Here is a 25,737-nt window from a genome sequence, read left to right as displayed (position 1 = left end):
TTAGTTAACATAAGTGTAATATTGGTTTCAGGAGTAGAAGTTAGTGATTCTTCTACTCCTGAAACCAATATTACCCAGTGCTCATCCTAATAGCTATCACCCATTTAGCCCATCCCCCGCCCACCTCCCTGCCAACAACCCTGTTCTCCATAGTTAAAGAGTTTGTTTTACAGTCCCTCCCTCCCACCATTTGTTTTCCCCAATGTTCATCTGTTTTGTTTCTTAAATTCCACATATGAGTGAAATCACATGGTATTTATCTTTCTCTGATTGACTTGTTTCACTTAGCATAATACACTCTAGCTCCATCTACGGCATTGCAAATGGCAAGATTTCATTCTTCTTGATGGCTGAGTTAATATTCCATTCTATATATGTATACACCACATCTTCTTTTAGACACAGGAGGAGGGAGAAGCAGACTCCATGCCAGGAGCCCGACGCGGGACGCGGGACTCGATCCCGCGGCTCCAGGGATCACTCACGCCCTGGGCCAAAGGCAGGCGCTAAACCGCTGAGCCACCCAGGGATCCCCTACACCACATCTTCTTTATCCATTCTTCAGTTGATGAACATTTGGGCTCTTTCCATAATCTGGCTATTGTTGATAATGCTGCTATAAACATCAGGGTGCATGTGCCCCTTCGAATCAGTTTTTTCTTTTTTTTTTTTTTAATTTTTATTTATTTATGATAGTCACACAGAGAGAGAGAGAGAGAGAGAGAGAGAGAGGCAGAGACATAGGCAGAGGGAGAAGCAGGCTCCATGCACCGGGAGCCCGACGTGGGACTCGATCCCGGGTCTCCAGGATCGCGCCCTGGGCCAAAGGCAGGCGCTAAACCACTGCGCCACCCAGGGATCCCGATTTATTTATTCATGAGAGACATAGAGAGAGAGGCAGAGACACAGGCAGAGGGAGAAGCAGGCTCCATGCAGGGAACCTGACGTGGGACTCGATCCTGGATCTCCAGGATCCTGCCCCGGGCTGAAGGCGGCGCTAAACCGCAGAGCCACCCAGGCTGCCCTCACTTTTGTTTTCAATCCCCATTGCAAACATTGCTTACATCCTATCAGTTGAATTTGGGCATTTTACTTCTCCTACAGATTGTAGACCCAAGGAGTGAGTTTGTTTGTTTGTTTGTTTGTTTATTTATTTATTTTTGAACCAAGGAATTTAACACATGCTCGGGGGTGCAGCAGCTACCAGGAGATTAACTGTTCTTTGATGGGAGCTTGAAAAGGGCAAGGAGTAAGAGTAAGAGAGGGTAGTCCGGATGGTGGAAGCAATGAGGAGGCTTTTTTTCCCCCTCCATTTTCAGCACCCAGCACTGTCTCCTGCCAGAGGGCCATGGACGAGGGATTCTGAATCCAACCCAACTGTAAAAGTTTAGGTCCCTTCTCTGCCTAAAATTCCTCAGCAGGCTCAACTTTTTGAATCTGTAATTTTATGGCTTTCATCAAATTGAGAAAATTTTAGTCATTATTCTTCATTTTTTTCTCCTTTGCTCTCTCTCTGATGCTTTCAGATAACTGTTTTTCATATTTTGTGCAGAGTTTATATTTTTATCTGTGGAATTGGCCTAGATCTAGTGAAAGATGCTAGAAGCTCTGGAGGGTAGACCAAGATGTCGGGGTAGGAGAATCTAATGTATTCCAACCCAAATGATTTCTGTAGTTCTCCAATAACAAATACAGTATACAATCCTCCGTGGTTCGTATATTCTCACAAATCTGAGCATCTCTGACCCCAGAAATGAATGACACTTAGTTACCAGGCATCCACACTACACCAACAGGAGGGTCAGTCGGCCAAGACTTGAGATGAAAGTATACAAAGAATTTGCTCAATATTCAGGACTTTGAGCCCAACAACAGCGGTTTGTTCAAATTACTTGTGGTAATCAATAATTTTGACAAGTATTTAAAAGTGGACTAAAGAATGCTTTTGGTATGGAACAATGTTCACCATACGATGTAGAAAAATGTTATGGAGTTTACGACATACTCCCGTTTTTCTTATCTGTTTATTTAGGTATGGAAATCGCAACCAGGGTGTGAAAGGAAAATATGTTTTATGCAACATGCTACAAATGTTAATAGTGTTAGCAGCAGTTCTGAATTGTGGGATTGTGGATGGTATCTTCTCTCCATTTTTACTCTTTTATTCATTTCTCCAAAGCAAACCTTCTAATTTCCTCTACTCTCTATTTCTCCACCCTGCTTTCTGTTTCTCCATAGCCTTTCCCATCATTTGGGAAACTATTTTATTTTACTCATTCCTTTGTGTTGTCCATCCACTTAATATCAGAACTCAAGAGGCTAGGGAATTTTGTCTTTTTTTTTTTTTTCTCTGCATGAGTTTTCCTTATTCTAGTTTTCTTAGTCCCCCATAGCAGGGGGCAGGACAGAGTTCAATCAAGCCCAGCAGGCTGGCTGCAGAGCCGTCGTCTCATTCCTGCCTCTCAGCAGTAAGGATAATGATGACGCTCCCATTTGGCAGGAGAGAGATTTCCTAATTTGCTGCCGTCACTTTGGGGCTAGGACATCTTCGGGGTTCCTGGCCGCTGTTTTTCCTATTCTTTCCTGAAGAAAACCAGGCTCCCACGGAGGCACGAGGACCGCCCTCGGAGCCACGCCACGGTCCGCAGACACAGCGTGGCGTGGAGAAACCGCACCTGAGCGCGCTCAGCGAGCCCGCGACAGCGCGGGCCTCTTCGCAGAACCTGCCACCAGGTAACCAGGGACGCTACCGGTCTCTAGGCGAGCGGAGGCGGAGGGTGCTCTCTGCGCGCCTGCGCACACTCCCGCCGGCTCCGCAATGCCCCCACCTCCTGGGCCACGCCTCCGAGTCCCGCGGCTTTCAATCGCAGGCACGCACGCTCCGGCGCTTGGGTTCCTCCTCTCTTTCTCCACAACTCAAGGACACGCCCCTGCCCCTAGGCCCCGCCCCCAGCTCCTCGGGCTCCTCCCCCTTTACTCCGCCCGCCTCGGGAGGTTCACCGCCTGCGCGCTCGGAGCCTGGGCGTTGGCCCCTACGGCCCTTCGGGTGAGAGTAGTGGTTTCCGGGCGGAGGCCGTTGGGCTGTTACCGCGGGTCGCAAGTCGGAGCCCGGAGGCCGGGCCGGACAGCCGAGGCGGGCCGCCCTGATCCCAGCGGTGCAGCCCCAACGGGGACGGCGCTGCGGAGCCTTCCTGCGCGGACTACATTTCCCAGAGGCCCGCGCGGCGCGGTTCTGCGGCCCGCGGGGGGCGGGTGCGCGGAGGCCGCAGCTGCTGCCCGGCTGGGGACAGGTGGGTGGGGCGAGCTCGCGGAGTAAGCGTGTGAGGCAGGCTGGGCCCGAGACGCCTGCGAGCGACCAGGTTATGCTGGGAAGTGTGAGAGCGAGAATGAGAGAAGTGGTGTGCATGTGTGTGGAAGGTGAGTTCGAGTGCGAGGCTCCAGGAGAGACGAAGTGGAAGGTGTGTGTGTGAGCTGCCAGATATGTGGGATATGTGTGTGAGAGAGAGTGTGAGCTGCTAGAGATGTGGGACGTGTGTGAGAGAGAGTGTGAGCTGCTAAAGATGAGGGGCGTGTGTGTGTGTGTGTGTGTGTGAGAGAGAGAGACAGTCTGAGCTGCCAGAGATGTAGGACGTGTGTGAGAAAGTGTGAGCTGCCAGAGATGTGGGACTTGTGTGTGTGTGAGAGTCTGAGCTGCCAGAGATGTGGGACATGTGTGTGAGAGAGTGTGAGCTGCCATAGACGTGGGGTGTGTCTGTGTGTGAGTGCAAGATGCCAGAGATGTGGGAGGTATGTGTATGAGAGAAAGTGTGAGATGCCAGAGAGGTGGGACATGTGAGAAGGTGTGAGAAAATGTGAGATGCCAGAGATGTGGGACATGTGAGAAGGTGTGAGAAAATGTGAGATGCCAGAGATGTGGGAAGTGTGTATGTGAGAGAAAGTGTGAGCTGCCAGCATGTTGGTGTGTGTGAGACTGCAGTATGTGTGTCTGTTCTATGAGGTGCCTGAGTGTGAGAGAGGGCACTATATTTGGTGTGTGTGAAGAGGGAGCAGCTACACAATGTGTTTCTGTAGTGGTAAAAAGAAAACTACAGGTCCAGTTTGGCACTTTTTAGGCCCCCTTTTTAGTCCTCAGATGGGCAGTTTTTACTCATCCTAACTGTAGTTTCACCCTACCCCAGAAATGGAGTTTTAACTGACCAGCCAAGAATTTTCTGGGTGGCACCAATGAGGTAACATGTCACAGGGGCCCTCTCCTAACCCCCAAAGGAAGATGAGGTAATCTACTTAAGAGAAAGTTATCTTGCCTGAAACAATCCTTTCCTTTCTTTTGCTCATAACTTCTTGCGCCACCCTCCTTCCTGTAAAAATGTCTGTTTTGTACAACTCCATGGCACTCCCCTCTACTTGCAGGATGGGAGGTAGCCCTGTTCTTGAATTGATGAATAGAACCAATTAGATATATTTTTTAATTTGGGATTTATTTATTTTAAAAAATGTTTTATTTAAATTCAGTTTGCCAACATATAGTGTAACACCCAGAGCCAATTGGATATTTAAATTTTCCTCAGTTGAATTTTGTTCTTGAACAGTATTTCTGTGTGACAAACCCAGGTGTCTTTGAAAGGGTCCATTGAGAACATATGTGTTTGTGTGTGTGAGTGTGGAGTATGAGAGACCATCAGTTGGTGTGTGAGAGAGAGGAAAGCTAGTGACATGGTTGTGTGTGAGACCAGAGAGCAGGAGAGAGACCAGGTGAACTGCCCATTGCCCCTGAAGGCTTGCAGATATAGCCTCTGTTAGGTTGTGAAGTGTGTTTGAGTGAGCAAAACAGAAATGGGAGGGCAGTAAGCCGTGTTATGTGTGAGAGAATAAGATTGCGGGGTGTATATGTGATGCTTGTATTTCACCATATATGTTTGTATCCAGGTCTCTGAGACCATGGTGTATGTGACTGCCTACGATGTGCCTGCCTTTGGGTGCTTGGGATTCTGTCCTCTGTGGTCAGGAAGTAGGTGAGATCTTGTGTCAGGGTTTGTGTGTCATGCTGTATGCTTGTAGCTGGCCCAGAGTGGCTGATGTGTGTGGGGAGACTACTTGGAAGATTGATAGCACTAGCTTCTTGATGTGTGTTGAGTTTTGGTACTGTGTCAATGAACTAAGAATCCAAGAGTAGAGTTCCCTGCTCCCAGTTCAAGAATTCCAGTAAAAAGCAGTAGGTGGGGTGCCTGACTGGAGCCCCTGACTAGAACACGAGACACCTTCAGTTCTAGGTAACAAAAGGAGGGGAAACCAAGGGACTTGAAGACAAAGGTGAGAGTGAAGGTGGCAGAATCGGATGCTAGATTGTCCTGTTGTCCGTTGTTCCAGCGTGAGAGGCAGGCGAGGCCTGTGGATATTTGGGTGGAGTGGTAACCCTGGCCTCTGATGTGCTGAAGAGTCAGATTTCCAAATTGTAGACTGTGTCAAAGCATGAAGCAGAGATGCAGGAAGGGAAAGACCCACCTTTACTTGTACAAATAAGACCAAAGAAGGGGGAGGCAACTTTTAGGAGAAAGATTTAGGAACTCAAACGTAAGAGAAATAGAATTCTAAGTTACAGTCCTCAGCAGCCATCAGTGACCTAGAATCTTCCAGTTATTTGGGCAGTGGCATCAAGGAAAGCTGGGAGGAAGAAGGGGAAGACAGATTTTTAGGCTGATGATTCTGGGAGTAGAGAGCAGGCATCATCTTCTCACACCCCTTTCTCTCCCTCCACTCTGTCCTCTAGGACACTGCTGTTCTCCAAGAGAGAAGCCAGGAAGGGAAGGTGGAAATGACTGTTGAACTAGTAAAAGCCATATCCCAGGTCAGTTATTCCTTTCTCATCCGTGAAAGGCAGTCTTAGTCTTTAGGACTTAGTAAAGCCCTTTTTCTTTTGAAAATTCCTCAAGTAACAGTCGTCTTGAACTGGCCTGGTTCCCACTTTTCCCAGAGCACACTATCTAACTCAAACTGCCTAATGGGTAAGTAAAACTGAATATGATGAGGCATAGATGTCGGGCTCCCTGCCTGGAGCCTACTTCTCCCTCTGCCTGTGTCTCTGCCTCTCCTTTTCTCTGTGTCTCTCATGAATGAATAAATAAAATCTTTTTTAAAAAAAATGATGAGGCATAGAGCCTCCTCTGAGCCTCCTCCTCCCACTTCTTTTTTTTTTTTTTTAAGATTTTACTTATTTTTTCATGAGAGGCACAGAGGAGAAAGGCAGAAACATAGGCAGAGAGAGAAGCAGGCTCCCTACCAGCAGCCCGATGTGGAACTTGATCCCAGGACCCTGGGATCACAATCTGAGCCACAGGCAGACCTCAACCACTGAGCCACCCAGCCATCCCAACTTTTACAAATTAAAAAAATTTAAATAGGTGAGATAGATAGATAGAATGAAATTTAAGACCTAAAACTGTCCTTTGCTTTTCAGTTCTTAGGAGACAGATACATCTTTCAGGGTTATTCTGTTCATATATAGTTAGTTTTTTCCCTTCACAGCTTCTGTGTTTTGGGGTTCTGTTTAAAAAACCCTTGTCCATCCCAAGTATGTAGATTAAGTTTAGATTTGATTTTTGTGATTTTTTTTTTTCCTGTGAGAGTAAGGTTCAAAATTACATTAAATTTAAATTGTTACATTAAATGTTTACCTATGATAAGTGAGGCAAGGGTTCATTTATTTCACCCACTTGTCTCTCCATTTGACCCAGTGACATTTATTGAATAATTCATCTCTCTCTTTTTTTTTTAAAGATTTTATTTATTTATTCATGAGAGACACAGAGAGAGAGAGAGAGGCAGAGACACAGGCAGAGGAAGAAGCAGGCTCCATGCAGGGAGCCCGATGTGGGACTCAATCCCAAGACTCCAGGATCACACCCTGAGCCAAAGGCAAACTCTTAACCACTGAGCCACCCAGGCATCCCTAATTCATCTATCTATCTATCTTTCTTTCTTTCTTTCTTTCTTTCTTTCTTTCTTTCTTTCTTTCTTTCTTTCTTTCTTTTTTCTTTCTTTCTTTCTTTCTTTCTTTCTTTCTTTCTTTCCTTTTTTTTTTTTTTTTTTTTTAATTCATCTCTTTCTTAACTGATTTCTTAACTTGATTCTGTTGCTGGACAACATTCAGTTTTTTTTTTTTTTTTTAAAGATTTAATTAATTATTTAATTAATTAGCTCAAGGGAGCCAAGAGAGGAACAGAGGGAGAGGGACAAGAGACTGCACTGAGCATGGAGTCCATCTATGGGCTCGATCCCAAGACCTCCAGATCATTACCTAAGCCGAAATCAAGTATTGGAGGCTCAACAGACTGAGCTACCCAGGAGCCCTGGATTAAATTCAATTTTATTTGTATTTCTATTTTCTTTTTTAATTATATTTTTTAATTTTAGAGAGCACATGGGCAGGGAGGTGCAGATGGAGAGAGAATCTTTTTTTTTTTAGATTTTATTTATTTATTCATGAGAGACACAGAGAGAGAGAGGCAGAGACATAGGCAGAGGGAGAAACAGGCTCCCTATAGGGATCTGATGCAGAACTCAATCTCAGGACCCTGGGACCATGACCTGAGCCACAGGCAGATGCTCAACCATTGAGCCACCCAGGTGCCCCATGTCATGCTAGTTCTTTTTTTTATAAATATTGTTTTCTTTATTTATTTATGATAGTCAGAGAGAGAGAGAGAGGCAGAGACACAGGCAGAGGGAGAAGCAGGCTCCATGCACCGGGAGCCTGACGTGGGACTCGATCCCGGGTCTCCAGGACCGCGCCCCCGGCCAAAGGCAGGCTCCAAACCACTGCGCCACCCAGGGATCCCTGTCATGCTAGTTCTTAATGGCATAGCATGAGAAAATTGCATTCTAATTATACTCATTATTCTTATTGTGTAAGAAAAAATAAAATCAGCCCTATTAGTTCAGTGCCCCTTCCCTTCTGAAACACTGGGATCTCCTAGAGGACCATTTGCAAAATATCAACTTAGATAATCTTTTTTGTTTTTGTAAAAGTTTTTTTTTTTTTAATTTATTCATGAATGACACAGAGAGATGCAGAGACATAGGCAGAGGGAGAAGCAAGCTCCCTGCAGGGAGCCCAATGTGGGACTCAATCCCAGGACCCTGGGATCATACCCTGAGCCAAAGGCAGACGTTCAACCATTGAGCCACCCAGATGTCCCATCTTTTTTGTTTTTAAAGGTTCAATCACAGGTATAAGTTATTCCTTGAGACTAGTATTTACTGCCCTGTGGCCACCTGTCCGTCATATTTCCACATGCTGAGAAATGGGTTAGCAGCCTTGCATACAGTGCAATTTAACACTTCAAGAACCATTATTAGGTTGGAACTTCATATTATAATGGTTTAATTTTTTTTCTCTTCCAAGGGCTATTTCTTACATAAAGTAGAAACAATTTAAAGGTTCAACTTGGAGTTATGCATGAAAATGGGCATTGGTTGATCAAAAGTGTATTTATGTTATTTTAGGACTTGGTGACATTCAAAGATGTGGCAATAGACTTTTCCCAGGATGAATGGGAATGGTTGAACCCTGTTCAGAGGAATTTGTACAAGAATATGATGTTGGAGAACTATCAGAACCTGGTATCACTGGGTAAGAATATTTTCCTCTCTGCATAATTTAGAATTATGTTAGGGACTCTTATTATTAAAACATTTTTTAAAAAGATTTATTTATTTGAGTGAGAGTGACAGAGCACGAGTGAGGTGGAGGGGCAGAGAGAGAGGGAGAAGCAGACTCCCTGCTGAGCTGGGTGCCTGACACAGGGCTTGATCCCAGGGCCAGAGATCATGGGCGTCTGTCTTCAGCTCAGGTCCTTGAACTGGTGAGACACAAACTATAAAAATGGCTTCAGATATTCTTAGGAAACTTACTTGGACCCTTCTCGGCACTGGGCCACCTCACTGGCTATTAAGAGAACCCTTTTATTCTGCTTGTGGTTCACTGATCTTGTAACTAAATGTATGCCTTTCATCAAATTTGAGTAATTTTTACTTTTATTTTTTCAAATAATTTTTTCTGTTGTCCCTCCTACTATTTCAATTACAAGTATGTTAGAACCTTTGATATTATGCCCTAGGTAACTGAGGATCTGTTCATTATTTAAAATCTTTTTTCTTTGAACGTCAGATTAGATAGTTTCTATTGACTTAACTTCAAATTTACTTACTCTTTTTTTTTTATAAAGATTTTATTTAATCATGTGAGACAGAGAGAATGGCAGAGACACAGGCAGTGGGAGAAGCAGGCTCCATGCAGGAAGCCCAGTGAGGGACTGGACCCTGTGCCCTGGGATCACGCCCTAAGCCAAAGGCAGACGCTCAACTGCTGAGCCACCCAGGTGTCCCTTACTTATTCTTTTTGTGTCTTCAATGTCTTGTTAAGCCAATGTAAATTTTTTAAAAGATTTATTTGAAAGAGAGAGAGTGCGAACACAAATGGTAGGGGAGAGGCAGAGAGAATGTCAAGCAGACTGCACTGAGCACAGAGCCCAAAACAGGGCTTGATACACAACACTGAGGTCAGGACCTGAGCTGAAACCAAGAATTAGATGCTTAACTGACTGCACCACTGAGGTGACCCCAAAGTAGTGAATTTTTAAATTTCAGATACTAGATTTTTCAATTCTAAACTTTCCACTTAGTTCTCTTTTATAATTTCTATTTTTCTGCTGAGAAATTCTTTTTTTTTAAATTTTTGTTTGTTTTGTTGTTGTTGTTGTTTTTTATTTATGATAGTCACAGAGAGAGAGAGAGAGAGAGGCAGAGACACAGGCAGAGGGAGAAGCAGGCTCCATGCACCAGGAACCCGACGTGGGACTCGATCCCGGGTCTCCAGGATCGCGCCCTGGGCCAAAGGCAGGCGCCAAACCGCTGCACCACTCAGGGATCCCCTTTTTTAAAATTTTTTATGATAGTCACAGATAGAGAGAGAGAGAGGCAGAAACATAGGCAGAGGGAGAAGCAGGCTCCATGCACCGGAAGCCCGACATGGGATTCGATCCTGGGTCTCCAGGATCGTGCCCTGGGCCAAAGGCAGGCGCTAAACCGCTGTGCCACCCAGGGATCCCAATTGCTTATTTTCCTAAATGTGATTCACTTTTTCCTCTTTCTACTTAGTTGTAATAATTTTGGATTTTATCTCAGACATTGTTTTTTTTTAATTTTAATAAATTTATTTTTTATTGGTGTTCAATTTACCAACATACAGAATAACACCCAGTGCTCATCCCGTCAAGTGCCCCCCCAGTGCCCGTCACCCATTCACCCCCACCCCCCGCCCTCCTCCCCTTCCACCACCCCTAGTTCGTTTCCCAGTTAGGAGTCTTTATGTTCTGTCTCCCTTTCTGATATTTCCCACACATTTCTTCTCCCTGCCCTTATATTCCCTTTCACTATTATTTATATTCCCCAAATGAATGAGAACATATAATGTTTGTCCTTCTCCGATTGACTTACTTCACTCAGCATAATACCCTCCAGTTCCATCCACGTTGAAGCAAATGGTGGGTATTTGTCGTTTCTAATGGCTGATTAATATTCCATTGTATACATAAACCACATCTTCTTTATCCATTCATCTTTCGATGGACACCGACTCCTTCCACAGTTTGGCTATTGTTTATCTCAGACATTGTAAATAATACATTGTAGAGGCTGTAGATTCTATTATATGCCCCTGAAGAGTTTTGTTTTGTTTTTTTTTAAATTTTTATTTATTTATGATAGTCACAGAGAGAGAGAGAGAGAGAGGCAGAGACACAGGCAGAGGGAGAAGCAGGCTCCATGCACCGGGAGCCTGACGTGGGATTCGATCCCGGGTCTCCAGGATCGCGCCCTGGGCCAAAGGCAGGCGCTAAACCGCTGCGCCACTCAGGGATCCCTTAAAAGCAGGCAGTTAACTTGACTCAGACTCCAAACTCTGTCTCTAGGGGTTCTTTTTTTTTTTTTTAAAGATTTTATTTATTTATTCATGATAGTCACACAGAGAGAGACAGAGAGGCAGAGACACAGGCAGAGGAAGAAGCAGGCTCCATGCACCGGGAGCCCGACGTGGGACTCGATCCCGGGTCTCCAGGATCGCGCCCCGGGCCAAAGGCAGGCGCCAAACCGCTGCGCCACCCAGGGATCCCTAGGGGTTCTTTACAATACATCACTTACTGGCTGCCTAATGATCCTGTGAAAATACTGGGCAGAATTTCTGCCCCTAGCCTCTTAGAAAATCATTTAACTTATAGAGTTGACTGTTGGCAGTCCCACTAGACTATGCCAAAAGCTTTATGTAATCTGTGTCTAACATGTATTTTACCCCTTGGTAAATGCCTGGGTGGCTCAGCGGTTGAGCATCTCTGCCTTTGGCTCAGGGCATGATCCTGTGTGTCTCTTTGTGTGTCTCTCATGAATAAATAAATACAATCTTTAAAAAAAAATAGAATGTATTTTACCCTTTGATCTAATCATTCATGTTATGTCATTCCATTGGTATTAAGGAACTGGCTTATAGTTCTGAAATACCCAAAACATGGCCAATTTTCTGTCTTTTTTTTTTTTTTTTTTTGTATGCAGGTCTTTGCATCTCGAAGCCATATGTGATCTCTTTATTGGAGCAAGGGAAAGAACCTTGGGAGATGAAGACTGAGATGACAAGAAGCCCATTCCCAGGTGAGTATGGGAGAACCAGATAGGGGAATCCTTTCTAGATAATGGCTCAACTATTTTCTTTTTTTTTTTTTTTGGCTCAACTATTTTCGAAGATGATACATTCTCCCTTCTTATTGTATTTGGAAACTCTTCTCACGCCTTTGAATCCTGAGGAGAAAACCGAAACTTTACTATGTACCATAGCTCCCCAAATGTCTTCTCTCTAATAGCTAACTCAATTTGTAAAAATCTTTATCTGGTCTCTCCCATCTTCTCTTTCCTTTTGCCATATAGACTTATATAAGCTTCTCTGTTTCTTAAATCTTAACTCCTAAAATAGGTGCTTGAAAATCATAACCTGTCCTACTGCTTTAAATCTTTATTTGTGAGGCACCTCGGTGGCTCAGTGGTTGAGCCTTTCTGGGAGGTTGTGGTATTGAAGACTACCTTCATGGGAGGAATCCATGATGTATCCAGCTTTCTGTTTTTCTGTCCAGTATTTCTCCTCTCAGTTGTCTATTTAATATAAACCATAGGTGATTGATTCATTGAACTTTTGTGTCCTCAATTCTAGAATTACTGAAGGCTGAGTGTTAGGAAGGAAAGAAACAAGTAGGAAGGGGTAGGAAGCTTGTTAACATCTCAAAGTCCTTCTTAACTGCTTTAGTACATTTGATCTCTTCTATATCTGAACTTTTATACGAGCTTTACTTTTTACCACATGGGCTCACACTTGATATTTCATGTTTTCATTTCTATGTTCCTCAAGAACAGTTGGCCTTTTATTATGTTAATGTCCATAATGCTTGACACATAGTAGAAAACTGCTTTAGGGAGCATTGGATTAGTCAGTAATTTGTTATGGATAAGATAGGAAAAGAAAGCACTTTCTCTTTTGCGTTTCTCGATAGCAACTTTTTCCCTGAAGTTTTCTCTTAGTATCATGTCTTCAATACAAATTTCTTCATTATGGGCAGCCCCAGTGGTGCAGCCGTTTAGCGCCGCCTGCAGCCCAGGACGTGATCCTGGAGACCCTGGATCGAGTCTCACATCAGGCTCTCTGCATGGGGCCTGCTTCTCCCTCTGCCTGTGTCTCTGCCTCTCTCTCTGTGTGTCTCTATGAATAAATAAATAAAAATCTTTAAATAAAAACAAATTTCTTCATTATATATTTATTGAGAATTTATATATGCCTGAGTTTCTGTGATCTACGTTAAGTGACTTAGTAGCAGTGTTTAAAGCATTTTTTTTATTTCTTCCCTGAAGCTTATATTCTAGCTCACAAGGCAAGAAAGGTATTTTAAGTGGCCATAAAAAGAACTTAATAATAGTAATACCCACCTACATACCATTATGAAAGTAGTTTATTCAAAAAGACTTATGGCAAAACCCCATTAAGATGTGGTCTGGGGGGGCAGCCTGGGTGGCTCAGCAGTTTGGCACCGCCTTTGGCCTAGGGTGTGATCCTGGAGTCCCGGGATTGAGTCCCATGTTGGGCTCCCTGTGTGGAGCCTGCTTTTCTCCCTCTGCCTGTGTCTGTGCCTCTCTCTCTGTGTGTGTCTCGCATGAATAAATAAATAAAATCTTTTTAAAAAATAAAGATGTGGCCTGGGAAGGGTGCCTGGGTGGCTCAGGTCCTGATCCCAGGGTCCTGGGATTGAGTCCTGCATCAGGCTCCCTGCAGGGAGCATGCTTCTCCCTTTGCCTGTGTCTTGCCTCTCTCTCTCTGTCTCTCATGAATGAATAAATAAATAAATAAATAAATAAATAAATAAATAAATAAATCTTAAAAAAAAAGATGTGGCCTGGGAAGTGACGCTCTTAGTAAGCTGGTGAAAATGAGAAGGTGAATGGAAAAATGCCTTACCATGCAGCCTGAAGTTCAAGGATCTCTGAGAAATGAAGAGTTCACTGTATTGAAACATATAGCAATGATACATACAAACACTATTTTCTAGTTATGAAAAGATTAGTCTAGGAGTTTACCTAAACCCCAAGGGAAGTCATGAAGCTTAAGGTGTTTATGGTTGCTGGGAATCTGTGGAGATTTTTGATCAGCAGAAATTATGTGATGATACTGATATTTGAGCAACATTAACCTACCCATATGTGTAAGTCGACTAGAAATGAGAAAGAATAGAAGAATGGGGGCACCTGAATGGCTCGTCTGCTTCAGTTAAGGATCTACCTTCAGCTCAGGTCATGTGTTGGGCTCCCTGTTCAGCAGGGAGCCTGCTTATTCCTCTCCCTCTGCCACTCCCCCTGCTTGTGCTGTCAAATAAATAAACTCTTAGGAAAAAAAAGAACAGAGGGATGTTTAATTTATAGTCTGCTATGTTAATACAGTAAAAAATAAAATATTATTATTGCAGCCTACTTTTCTGAGACCTCATTATCCTACATTTAATTCTCTTAATCAGTTTTTCCATGTTTCCCTGAGCTCTGAAATCCACTTGCATAGTTTTCAGTTGATGTGCCGTTACATAATAGATTTTGTGGATTCACTATTTTTGTCCACATTAAATATTTCTTTTGTTATATCCCATGATAAAGGAAGCATTTGCTTTTTTGATATTTTTCAGATTTGGGATCTACATATGAGACACAAGAATTACCTCTGAAGCACTTTATGTATGATGATGTGTTAATGGAGAGAATTACACGCTATGGACTTGAGTGTTCTAGTTTCAGAAAAAATTGGAAATGTGAAGATATTTTTGACAGGCAGTTGGTAAGTCAAGAGACGTTTATCAGGCAAGAAGTAATCACTCATAACAAGACCCTTACTAAGGAAATAGATCGCAAATACAACAAATCTGGGAAATTTGTCTATCTAGACAACGTAGAAGAAAATGTTTATAATCATAAGTTAGATAAAAAAAGCTTTTCCCAAAATTCTGTGGTAGTAAAACACAAGAGAGTCTATTCAGGAAAGAAACTTTTTAAATGTAATGAATGTGAGAAAACTTTTACCCACAGCTCCTCCCTTACTGTTCATCAGAGAATTCATACTGGTGAAAAACCATATGAATGTAAAGAATGTGGGAAAGCCTTTAACCAGAGTCAACACCTTGTTCAACATCACAGGATACATACTGGAGAAAAACTCTTTGAATGTAAAGAATGTAAGAAAGCCTTCAGCCAAAACGTACACCTTATTCAACATCAAAGAATTCATACTGGAGAAAAACCGTATAAATGTATGGAATGTAGAAAAGCCTTCAGCCAACCTGCACATCTTGCTCAGCACCAGAGAATTCATACGGGGGAGAAGCCCTATGAATGTAAGGAATGTGGAAAAGCCTTCAGTGATGGTTCATCCTTTGCCCGACATCAGAGATGTCACACTGGCAAAAGACCCTATGAATGTATTGAATGTGAGAAAGCCTTCAGGCAGAACACATCCCTTATTCGTCACTGGAGGTATTATCACACTGGGGAGAAACCTTTTGATTGCATTGATTGTGGGAAAGCTTTCAGTGATCACATAGGCCTTATTCAGCATAGGAGAATTCATACTGGAGAAAAACCATATAAATGTCAAGTGTGTGGAAAAACCTTCAGTTATGGCTCCTCCCTTACTGTCCATCAGAGGATTCACACAGGAGAGAAACCATATGAATGTGTTGTCTGTGGGAAAGCCTTCAGCCATCATGCATCACTCACACAACATCAAAGAGTGCATTCTGGAGAGAAACCTTATGAATGCAAGGAATGTGGGAAAGCTTTTAGACAGAGTATACACCTTGCTAGTCACTTGAGAATTCATACTGGTGAAAAACCCTATGAATGTAAAGAATGTGGAAAAGCTTTTAGCATCAGTTCACAGCTGGCTACTCATCAGAGAATTCATACTGGAGAGAAACCTTATGAATGTAATGAATGTGGTAAAGCTTTCAACCAGAGGGCACACCTTGCCCAACATCATAAAATTCATACAGGAGAGAAACCTTATGAGTGTAATGAATGTGGTAAAGCCTTCAGCCAGACTACTCGCCTTATTCAACATCAGAGAGTTCATACTGGAGAAAAACCCTATAAATGTAGTGAATGTGGAAAGGCTTTTAGTGATAGCTCATCCCGTTCTCAGCATCGGAGACTCCATACCGGCCAAAGGCCCTATGAATGTGTTGAATGTGAGAAGGCATTTAGAACAAAATCATCCCTTATTTGTCATCAAAGATGTCATACTGGGGAGAAACCTTATGAATGTAGTGTATGTGGTAAAGCCTTTAGCCATCGTCAATCCCTTACTGTTCATCAGAGAATTCATTCTGGAGAAAAACCATATGAATGTCATGAATGTGGGAAAACCTTTAGTCAAATTGGACACCTTAATCTGCATAGAAGAATTCATACTGGAGAGAGATCTTATGAATGTAAGGAATGTGGAAAAGTCTTTAGACAAAGTGTACACCTTACTCATCATCAGAAAGTTCATGCCGTAGAGTCATCTCAGGCATCCAGCTCTTCCTCACCTCATATGTCACCAAGCCCCATGAATATATCTGCTAGGATATATTGGAATTCATCCACTTTTAATCCTCATTGTCCTACTCCAAAACACAGTCATTTCACCTGTACTGTTCCAATATAAAAACTTGTCTTACATCCTGTTTCATTCCCTTCAAGTTCATTCTTCACACTACTGTCATGGTGGTCTTTTTAAACACGTAAATGTAATCAAACTACTCGCCTCTTAAAACCTTGATTATGAAAATTTAAACTATCTGATGCGCATGAAGTGCTTAGCATGATGCCTGACCCAGACTAAGTGCTTGGTAAATGTTAAGGCAGTATCATTCAGAGCCTGCTTCAAAATTACTTTTGAAGAGTGAATTCTGGAAAGCAGTATATCAGTACTGGGAGATTATAATAATTTTGTAACTGAAACATCTTAAGGTGGATAATGAGGATTAACATGTAGTATTTTTTAAAGTTTGCTACTAGAATAACAGTGGCTCTCTCATGACTCCAAGGCTGTGTTCCCTTGTTGGTCAGAAATTCAGTGTGACCTGGTACATAGAATATGTTTTAGGAAGTATCTAAAGCTCTGGATACGACTGAAACAATAGAATTAGAATTTATTGGGAAGAAGATAAGACTATAGTTAATAAAGGCAAAAAAAAAAAACTGAAAATTCCTTAGTATTTAAAACTGAAACAATAGAGAACTTGAATAGTTTAGCCCTATTTTAAAACACCCAGGCTCACAGACTTAATCTAAACTTTCAAGGAACTACTAATTAAAGTGTTGTAGAGTATAGAAAAAATACTTAAAATGTAATAATTTGAAGTATTTGGATATTTTTTTCATGAGGCTAATTCAGTTCTGTTATCAACCCCCCCCCAAATGAAATGATAGATTAATTTACTTATGGTTCTATATAGAAAGGAAATTATAATCTGTACTGAAGGAAAACGGAAGTTCTGAATAAATGGAGATCCGTATCTGTTTCTAGATCTAGATGGAAGTTTCAATGCTATAAAGATGTCTACATTCATTCAGTTTCAGTCATGATAACTGTAGGATATGTTTACATCGACACTTTTGTTCTGAAGATCCTGTAGAGAGGTAAATAGGCAAGCATCATAGGAAATTTTTGGAAAAGATCATATACCCATGAATTCAATTTATTGTAAAAATAGTAATTTTTTAAGTTTCTACTTACTTAGTTTTAAGTAATCTCTATACCCAATGTGGGGCTTGAATTTACAATCCTGAGATCAAGAGTCACATGCTCCTCTGACTGAGCCAGCTAGGCACCCCACAAAAGTGGTATTTTTGATTATCAGTGGGGGAGATGGATTATTTAAATGGTGTTCAACAGTTAACCAACTGGAAGTAAAATCAGAGCCACATTTACTCCTTAAGGAGAAGTTCCCTGAATATGGATTAAAGATGTAATAGGAAACACAAAGTTTTAGAAGAGGATATAGAATATTTCTCTTTGAGTTCAAGAAGACTTGGTAAGCTGGACACAGAGTCCAGAAGCCATGAAGAGAGAGTGACAGGAAGGGGCATGTAAAAGATTTAGATCTTTTCCATGGTATAAGGCTATGCAAAGTTAAAAGGCACATGACAGGCTATGAGATATTTTAAATGTATATGTATTGTGAAGGATATAGCCCTTATAAAAAATGCTGTTGAAAAACAGCAAGGATAAGATATAGTCTGACAAAGCACACCACCAACAAGCTACTCACAGTTGCAGAACATGAAATCGTCAAATAAAATAGAGGAAGTTCCTAACTTTAATAATGATCAGATAAATTAAAATTTCAAAAAGCCTTTGCCACCATTATAACCCAGCACAAACTTTATGGATAATATCCAGTACTGTTGCAGATGTGAGAAATCTATTTTTATACGTTGGGAGGATAAATTAGTTAAAAGCCATTTTAGAAGCTAATGTATTACCTGTCAACATTTTAAATGTAATCATTTTGCTGAGATTTTAAATCTAGGAATTTATCTTCTTGCAAAGCACAAGTACAGAAATATAGATGTATAAGCACATTTATTATAGAATTGCAAGAAATTTGGAGCAGCTTAAATGTCTAGCACTAGTAAACTAGTTAAATTACAGAAAATTCAGTAGATTACTCAGTCACTAAAAAGACTGAGGTAGATTTTTCTACTCACAGAAAGACATAATTTACTAATTGAGGGTGTAATTTTCATAATTATGATTGCATGGTTATATCAAATATTTATAAAGTTAAACTTATGAAAATACATACACATCAGTTATTTGTTTTTGTCTATGATACAAATTAAACCCATGCACACAGAAACACACATAATTTTTTCCCTGATGTCATTAGGTGAGGTTTTGTGTTGCCAGTTGCACCTGGTTCATTTTAATCCAATCAGAAACTCCTTGGGACACAGGAGAAAGTTGAAAATGAGTCATCCTTTGGCCACAACTTAAAGATATTATGTTCCTGCTGCTCTGCTCACTAGAGCTGACCTGTTTCATGTTCTTTCCAAGTTGTAGCCTACTAGTTATGTTGTTTTCGTTTTAAAATTAGATTAAGGTCTTTTGCTATCAACCAAAGAAACCTAATCAATACAGAAGTTGGTATCCTTGAATGGATTTCAGGCAAAACATCCTGAGAAAATGTGCGTTATTATTAAAGATTGATTATAGGATGAAATGGAGCAAAGGATTATAAGGCTCCTATTCATATTTTGTGCCATGCAAATAGCATGCTTTGATAGCAGCAGTAAAACAGTTAATCAGCTATGGTTGAGATCATTTTTAGATCACTTAAAAGGACAAAAAATGCGTCTGAGGGGTTTGTATGATGCTTGTTCATCATGGAATTGGAGATTATAAAGCAAAAGCAATAATGACTTTTTAAAATCTTTGCTTAAAGCATGGACTAGGACACCAGCCATTTTTGTAACATAGTTAAAAGACTCTTAGTTGTAGCTCTTTGTCTATGATTGCTATCAAAGAATTAGCTACAATGCGCAGTGAATTCACAATTGTGGCAGATTTCGTAAGTAAAATGTTTGACATTAAGGGGCTGTTGGTATCCTGGTTATTGGAATGATGATTTGTGGAAGAATTTGGGGATTAAAACTCTTAAGACCGTAAGAAACCTTAAGAAACCATACCAACTAATTATCTGTTGCCTGAGATAGCTGTGGATGAAGGTTAAAGGTTAGCCTATTTCCCTTTTAGCTTACTGTGGCTCCATGATTTAAAAAAGAAAGGGAAAAAAAATCTGATTCTAAAGTGACCTAGAGGTAGATAAAAGAGATTAGGGAAAGGTTGAGAGACTCCCCAAAGTATCAACATTTATATCAAAGTCTAGAAAATGGCTGGAAAAATGGGTTTTAATGGTGCTTGGCCTCAGATATTAAACAAAATTTTGAACTGGGCTGAATTTACGGTATACACACAGGGTATTACATATTTGATGTGGTAATTTATGCAGTTTATGCTCTTCTCATAGTTTTCTGGGTAGATTAAATGCAAATCTCTTAAGTCCTAACTGAAACTAAATGATTTAAATTGCAGAAATGACCTTGCCTGATACGCAGGAAGGAACTGAAAAATTTGGGATGCTAACCTTGTTTTCTCATGCCTGAGTTTCTCTTACCTTGTCATTAGGCTCCCTGAGACAGGGCCAAAATGCCTTTCCTTGAACCTGTGCCACGAGAAAAGAAAGCATTACTATCTTTAGAGAGTACTTTACTCTCCAACCTTATGATGTCTGGCATGCTGGGAAGGGAGTTTGCTTTTAGAAAGGGATTTCTGATCTCTAGCAAGTGGAGCAGCCCAGGGAATGCTGAGCCCTAGCAGCAACTCATCAGAAGCAGAGCAGTTGATTTGGTGGCACACTTGGGCAGGCTCATTCTGGCTCGCAAGAGCTAATTGTTATATTTTTAGGAGTTTTTGTGAACTGGTTGTTAAAAGTTAAATGTGTATGTGTGTTTATACGTGTGTAGACATATATACATGTAAATACATGTTTGTACTAGGTAATGTATAACATATTGTATATATATGTTTATAGTCTAAATTTATACTATAACCAGCAAGTTATATTAAAAACAGACAATAGTTTGGAATCTGAGTTTTGAGCATTTATTTACCATATTTTATTTATATGACTAAAATTTGTAGAAGAGACATATCACATAATAGTTGCTGCTGTGCGTCTTTCCAACTCTGCATTCAGTGACAACATGCTGGTAACTTTAACTCAAGTATGATGGGAGTATTTAACAGCATACACTCCAATTCAAGGCTGGTCGACTTTAAAAGTTGACAGAGAAAATGTTAGGAATTCAGGTTAAACTTAAAAATGTGTCATGTCTGTACATTGTGAACTGCACAAACAGTAGAGGAAATATTCTTCCAGTATTCAAAAGCTATTATTTAGCAAAGATAATAATAGTCCTATCATTGACATAACAAGTGAAGTGCTGACCTATGTCCTCCTCTTGTTTCACTTTGATCTTACTCTTTAAAGTAAACAAAAATATCAGCCAACATTGTCAGAATTCTACCCATTTGTCAGTTTTAAGCTTACATTAGCTAAAGTCAACAGAAGCATTCTAAGAGAATCAATTGCTATACAGAATTGACAATCCAAGAGTATTGCATTTTGCTATCATTTCTAAATGTGTGCTACACATCTGTAAAATTACAATAAATTTATTGCATATAGTATACACACACCTCTTTCCCTTGGGGAGCCTCGTGTCAAACTTTACCAGCATACCACTGATGGTCTGACAGATTGCTGGCTGTGATTACTAGCAAGTCTACAAATCAGTAGTCAACCACTGAAAGTTTACTTTATTTGCCTATTTAGCACTTCATTTCTGTTGTCTAAAAGCCTCACTCAGTCCAGTTATCACCCACACTAGAAACTGTCTGTCATCCTGTTCCCAGATCTGGGTTTATGGACAGGAGGCTTGGTACCCCTGAGGAAAGCCTTCCTATAACACCACTATGACCTTTACTCTTAGGATTTGCAAAAGAATTGCAGCCATTTACCAAGGTAAGTGCATACTAAGGAAAAGGAAATAGCCAGCATTTTTGGAAGAATTCTGAGCTATAGGGACATGTACTGCAGTCATTCTGGAGGACTATGGAGCAATTCTTGAGTAGGCCTGTGGAATCCTGTGACAGTCGTTTGCCTGTTCTATGTAAGATCCATTTTCTGCCTTATCCCCTGTTCTACACTCTATTGCATGTGTTTAAGCTCTGCAGGTGACATTTCCTAGAGTCCTTTGCCACTGGTTTTCTGTCTAGTTTACTAAGTTGGAGGCACTAGCAATATATGGAAAGGTGAGAGTTGGGGAGAAATCGGTATTTCTCTCTCACTTAATCTGCTTCGGGTGGTCACAATGATGATAGCTACATTGCCTCTACTTCCCTCCAGTCACCTCTTCTTACAGTCCCAGTTCCCGCTAGGGAATTCCCTGTGGATTGGTCTAGCTCTTCAGGTGGCCCTGATTCATGGCTATGATAATAACCCCTCTACCCTTTGGCCTTCAAGCTCTAGTGTTGGTAACTGCTCTCCCATTACTGATCTGAGTGGCCTCCCTGTTCTTCTCTCACTTTTCCCAGCAGCTTTGTCATTAGTTCCCTGCATTAAATTCCCTCTACTGAGCCCCATGGTGTATGTGTTTCCTGACTAAAGCCTGGTAAATAAACTCAAAACTAGTTATTCCTACTTGGTTTGGTAACATTCATGCTAGTCTGAATCAAATCCTAAGACAACATTGGGAGCTGCCACCTTAGTGATGTCCCTGTGTGCTCTGTGGTTGGAGGAATATTGAAGAGTTAGTTGCTACTCCTTGCACCCCCATCACTGAGAAGCAGATACACTAAGTATACTATAAAGAATAGTATTTCAACATTAGGCTATCAGACAAAGCACACTCACCAGTTTATGCAGCATAACAGTTTCTAGTCAGAGGCTATCATGTGGAACAAATTTGAATTGCATGCCATATGTACATGAACACAAATATTGTGCTTTTTAATGCATACTGGCAAGAGGTATGTTTTGTATCACTTCATTTAGACTATTTTTTGCTTTTTTTAAAAAAGATTTTTAAAATTTGCTTATGAGATATACAGAGAGAGGCAGAGACATAGGCTCCCCTGTGGGGAGCCCAATGCAAGACTTGATCCCAGGACCTTGGGATCACGCCCCAAGCTGAAGGCAGACGCTCAACCACTGGACCACCCAGGGGTCCCTATATTTTGCTTTTTTCTGTGACATGACTACTCTGAAGCAGAAACAAGTGAGATAATCTTAAGTCCCCCAAAAGGTTGAAACACTGGGGGGGGGGGGGGAGGAACAGAAAGAGGAATATTCTTCCTGAAAAAAATGACTCCTTTGCACCACCACCTACCAAGTCTTCTGTTTCCACTTTTTTTTTTTTTTAAGATTTTATTTATTCATGAGAGACAGAGAGAGAGAGGCATAGACACAGGCAGAGGGAGAAGCAGGCCCCATGCTGGGAGCCAGATGTGGGACTCAATCCCAGGTCTCCAGGATCAGGCCCTGGGCTAAAGGCGGCGCTAAACCACTGAGCCACCCGGGCTGCCCTTCTGTTTCCACTTTAGCAAGTAAATGAATCTTCATTACATTACATTTTATGTGTGAACTGCATTTTTGCTCTCAATATTTTTTTACTCTTATAGACCTGTGTTCATTGTGCAGTTAATCTATTTTTCTATCTGTAAAAATTGAGTATTTAGGGTTGGGTTGTAAAAGCTTCATCATTTTTATATTAAATGTATTGGAAATCTTTTCTTAGCTTTTCACTTAGTGGCACTTTTATCAGGAATGCATTAAAAATCCTAAGGAATGGGTAGGTGTATGCTGAATGACTCGCACTAAAACTTTTGGTTCTTTATCTCATGCTTCTGGATTCTGGTGATACGGAGGTTTGTTTTTAGCACCAAACAGAGGAATTCTTCCATTAGGGCAAATGGTAATGATATTAAATCAGAAGCTGCACGCCACCTGGCCATTTTAAGCTCCTGCCATTAGGAGAGCAGATTTTTTTTAAAGAAGGGGAAAATATAGCATTTGGTTTTATAAAGTTAAAAAGGTGGGGGTGGGGATTCTTTATATACTGGAAATCTGAAAAAATATATATTGAAAAATATATATTTATAATACTGGAAAGACATTATGGTTGGGGCATTTACTTGTACTAATTGCCATGTCTGAGTATAATGTCCTATGTTCAAAATTGTTAGTTTCTCTTTCCCAATTCTGAATTATGGTTGTGCTAAAGTTTTAATCCTGGGAGGAAATCTTCAATCAGGAATGACAATGGGTACAGTAATGACCTCTGTCCATTCCATACGTCTCATGCCACTAGAGGGATAGATAAGCCAGTGGTTGATCCTGACAGGCAAGAATAAAGAGAGCTGACGCTGACTAATGGGGCTTGGGAGGATTACGATGGTTCACTTCCTTGAACTATCATGCACAATAGTAAATGGAAATGGAAAACACTTGCAATACCACCCAGGCCATTGATGGTTTGGGTCTGGTTATCCCTGACAAAGAGGTTGGTCAAGCCTCAGAGAAGCATGGCATTATATAAAGTAGAAGTTGTACACACCAGTTATAACCCCGAGGCCAATTCCAGAAAGAAAAGGGACAGGCTATATTCTCTACCCATGGTTTTCTATTTGCTGGTTCATAATTGAGCTCCCTCCCCAGGGTCATTTCATTAATTTAAAGAAAGTCTTTTAAAGTGATTTATTTTTTTTAAAGATTTTATTTATTTATTCATGATAGACACACACAGAGAGAGAGGCAGAGACACAGGCAGAGGGAGAAGCAGGCTCCATGCAGGGAGCCTGACGTGGGACTCGATCCTGGGTCTCCAGGATCAGGACCTGGACTGAAGGTGGTGCTAAATCGCTGAGCCACCAGGGCTGCCCAGTTACAGTGATTTAAACTCAGTTCTATTATGTCAATGAGGGCTTTATGACTTTTTTTAAAAAAATATTTTATTTATTCATTTGAGACAAAGATAGCAGGGGAGAGGCAGAGGGAGAGGGAGGAGCAAGCTCCTCCTGGTGCAGCTACTCTGGAAAACTGTGTGGAGGTTCCTCAAAGAGTTAAAAATAAAACTGCCCTATGACCCAGCAATTGCACTGCTGGTGATTTACCCCAAAGATACAGATGCAGTGAAAGACTGGAACACCTGCACCCCAATGTTTATAGCAGCAATGTCCACAATAGCAAAACTGTGGAAGGACCCTCAGTGTCCATCGAAAGAAGAATGGATATAGAAGATGTGGCATATGCATACAATGGAATATTAGCCATTAGAAACGACAAATACCCACCATTTGCTTCGACTGGATGGAACTGGAGGGTATTATGCTGAGTGAAAAAAGTCAATCGGAAAAGGACAAACATTATATGGTCTCATTCATTTGGAGAATATAAAAATTAGTGAAAGGGAATAAAGGGAAAGGAGAGAAAATGAGTGAAAATATCAGTGAGGGTGACAAAACATGAGAGACCCCTAACTCTGGGAAATGAACAAGGGGTAGTAGAAAGGGAGGTAGGTGGGGGGTTGGGGTGACTAGGTGATGGGCACTGAGGGGGGCGCTTGGCGGGATGAGCACTGGGTGTTATGCTAAATGTTGGCAAATTGAACTCCAATAAAAAAAAAAAAAAGAAGAAGCAAGCTCTGCGCTGAGCCTGGAGCCAACATGGGCCTGGATCCCAGAACGGGAGATGAGGATGTGAGCTGAAGGCAGACACTTAACCATCTAAGCCACTCCAACTTTATTTTTTTTTCCAACTTTATTTTTAATGAGAAAATATTTACACACAGATATTAAGTATAAAATTTAATGAGTTTTTAAAAGCTAGTGCAGTAAAATGTACTCACCTTAGGTGTAGAATTTTGACAAATTCATAGCTGTGTAACGGCTCCGATCAAGATATATAAGACCTTTGTTTTGAGTCTCCTCCTCTTGCCCCCAGCCCCTGGCTACCCCTCATCTCTTTCCTGTCTTAAATGACATTACAAAATGCCCTATAAATGTAACAGGACGCCTCTTGGGTGTGTGATGCTGAGTGTCACAACCGCATTATGCCAGTGCTAAGTGAGGTTATGCACTGAGCCGAACGAGGCTCTCAGCTCCAGGGTTAGGACTGGCCCAACCGCGTGAATGAATAAAAACATCAATTAATTCAGGTAACAATGAAGGTACTGCAGCAGATTTCAGAAGGTCACGAGGCGACCGGCATTCGTGACTGCGAGTGACAGTTGGGAACGAGCCCCAACGACAGTGTGGGGGAAGGCCACAAGCAGAGGGGAGTGGCACATGCGAGGGTGGGTGTAGGGGCCGGGGGCCCGAGTGTCCAGGACACGGGCGCCACCTGGGGTCAAAGGCGCGCCGCGAGTCGGACGGGAAGGCACGCTGTGCTCACATGGCCCCAGCAGAATCACACTGCAGATGCCGCCAAGGCCCAGCGCTGTCCTGCGCCCACACTCGGTCCACCGGGACACCTGCGGGGCGCGCGTCTGAGGACCGCGCCA

General features: G+C 41.7%; 1 protein-coding gene and 1 long non-coding RNA gene across 7 annotated transcripts; one reads left to right on the top strand and one right to left on the bottom strand.

Annotated features, from left to right (window-relative positions):
• Positions 1 to 36: 36 nt before the first annotated feature.
• On the top strand, positions 37 to 20,262 carry ZNF471 (zinc finger protein 471). Of its 6 annotated transcripts, XM_077913182.1 has the most exons (6): positions 3,299 to 3,359; positions 5,265 to 5,310; positions 5,768 to 5,845; positions 8,503 to 8,629; positions 11,602 to 11,697; positions 14,259 to 20,262. In XM_077913182.1, the coding sequence occupies exons 3-6, from the start codon at positions 5,813 to 5,815 to the stop codon at positions 16,271 to 16,273; spliced, it is 2,271 nt and encodes a 756-aa protein (XP_077769308.1). In that variant the 5' UTR covers positions 3,299 to 3,359; positions 5,265 to 5,310; positions 5,768 to 5,812; the 3' UTR covers positions 16,274 to 20,262. The 6 variants fall into 6 exon arrangements, with proteins under 6 accessions (XP_077769301.1, XP_077769299.1, XP_077769303.1 ...); XM_077913175.1 differs by lacking the exons at positions 3,299 to 3,359; positions 5,265 to 5,310 and adding an exon at positions 37 to 2,733; XM_077913173.1 differs by lacking the exons at positions 3,299 to 3,359; positions 5,265 to 5,310 and adding an exon at positions 2,819 to 3,046.
• A 2-nt stretch (positions 20,263 to 20,264) lies between these two features.
• LOC144323401 (uncharacterized) lies at positions 20,265 to 25,733 on the bottom strand. The gene is made up of 2 exons (XR_013388834.1): positions 25,084 to 25,733; positions 20,265 to 20,449 (listed from the first exon to the last, which is right to left on the bottom strand). It is a non-coding gene; the product is annotated as an uncharacterized LOC144323401 (long non-coding RNA).
• Between the last annotated feature and the right edge of the window lie 4 nt (positions 25,734 to 25,737).

The sequence above is a fragment of the Canis aureus genome, chromosome 1 (assembly GCF_053574225.1).
Source record: "Canis aureus isolate CA01 chromosome 1, VMU_Caureus_v.1.0, whole genome shotgun sequence".
Taxonomy (NCBI): domain Eukaryota; kingdom Metazoa; phylum Chordata; class Mammalia; order Carnivora; family Canidae; genus Canis; species Canis aureus.
This window is presented reverse-complemented; position numbering and strand designations above follow the sequence as displayed.

What these genes read in the sequence shown, in the direction of transcription:
- ZNF471 (XM_077913173.1), top strand. Translation starts at nt 2,819, where the DNA reads ATGCCCCCACCTCCTGGGCCACGCCTCCGAGTCCCGCGGCTTTCAATC. An exon ending in TCAGAACCTGGTATCACTGG is followed by an intron (nt 8,630 to 11,601) that starts GTAAGAATATTT and finishes TTTTGTATGCAG; the next exon opens with GTCTTTGCATCTCGAAGCCA. An exon ending in GACAAGAAGCCCATTCCCAG is followed by an intron (nt 11,698 to 14,258) that starts GTGAGTATGGGA and finishes GATATTTTTCAG; the next exon opens with ATTTGGGATCTACATATGAG.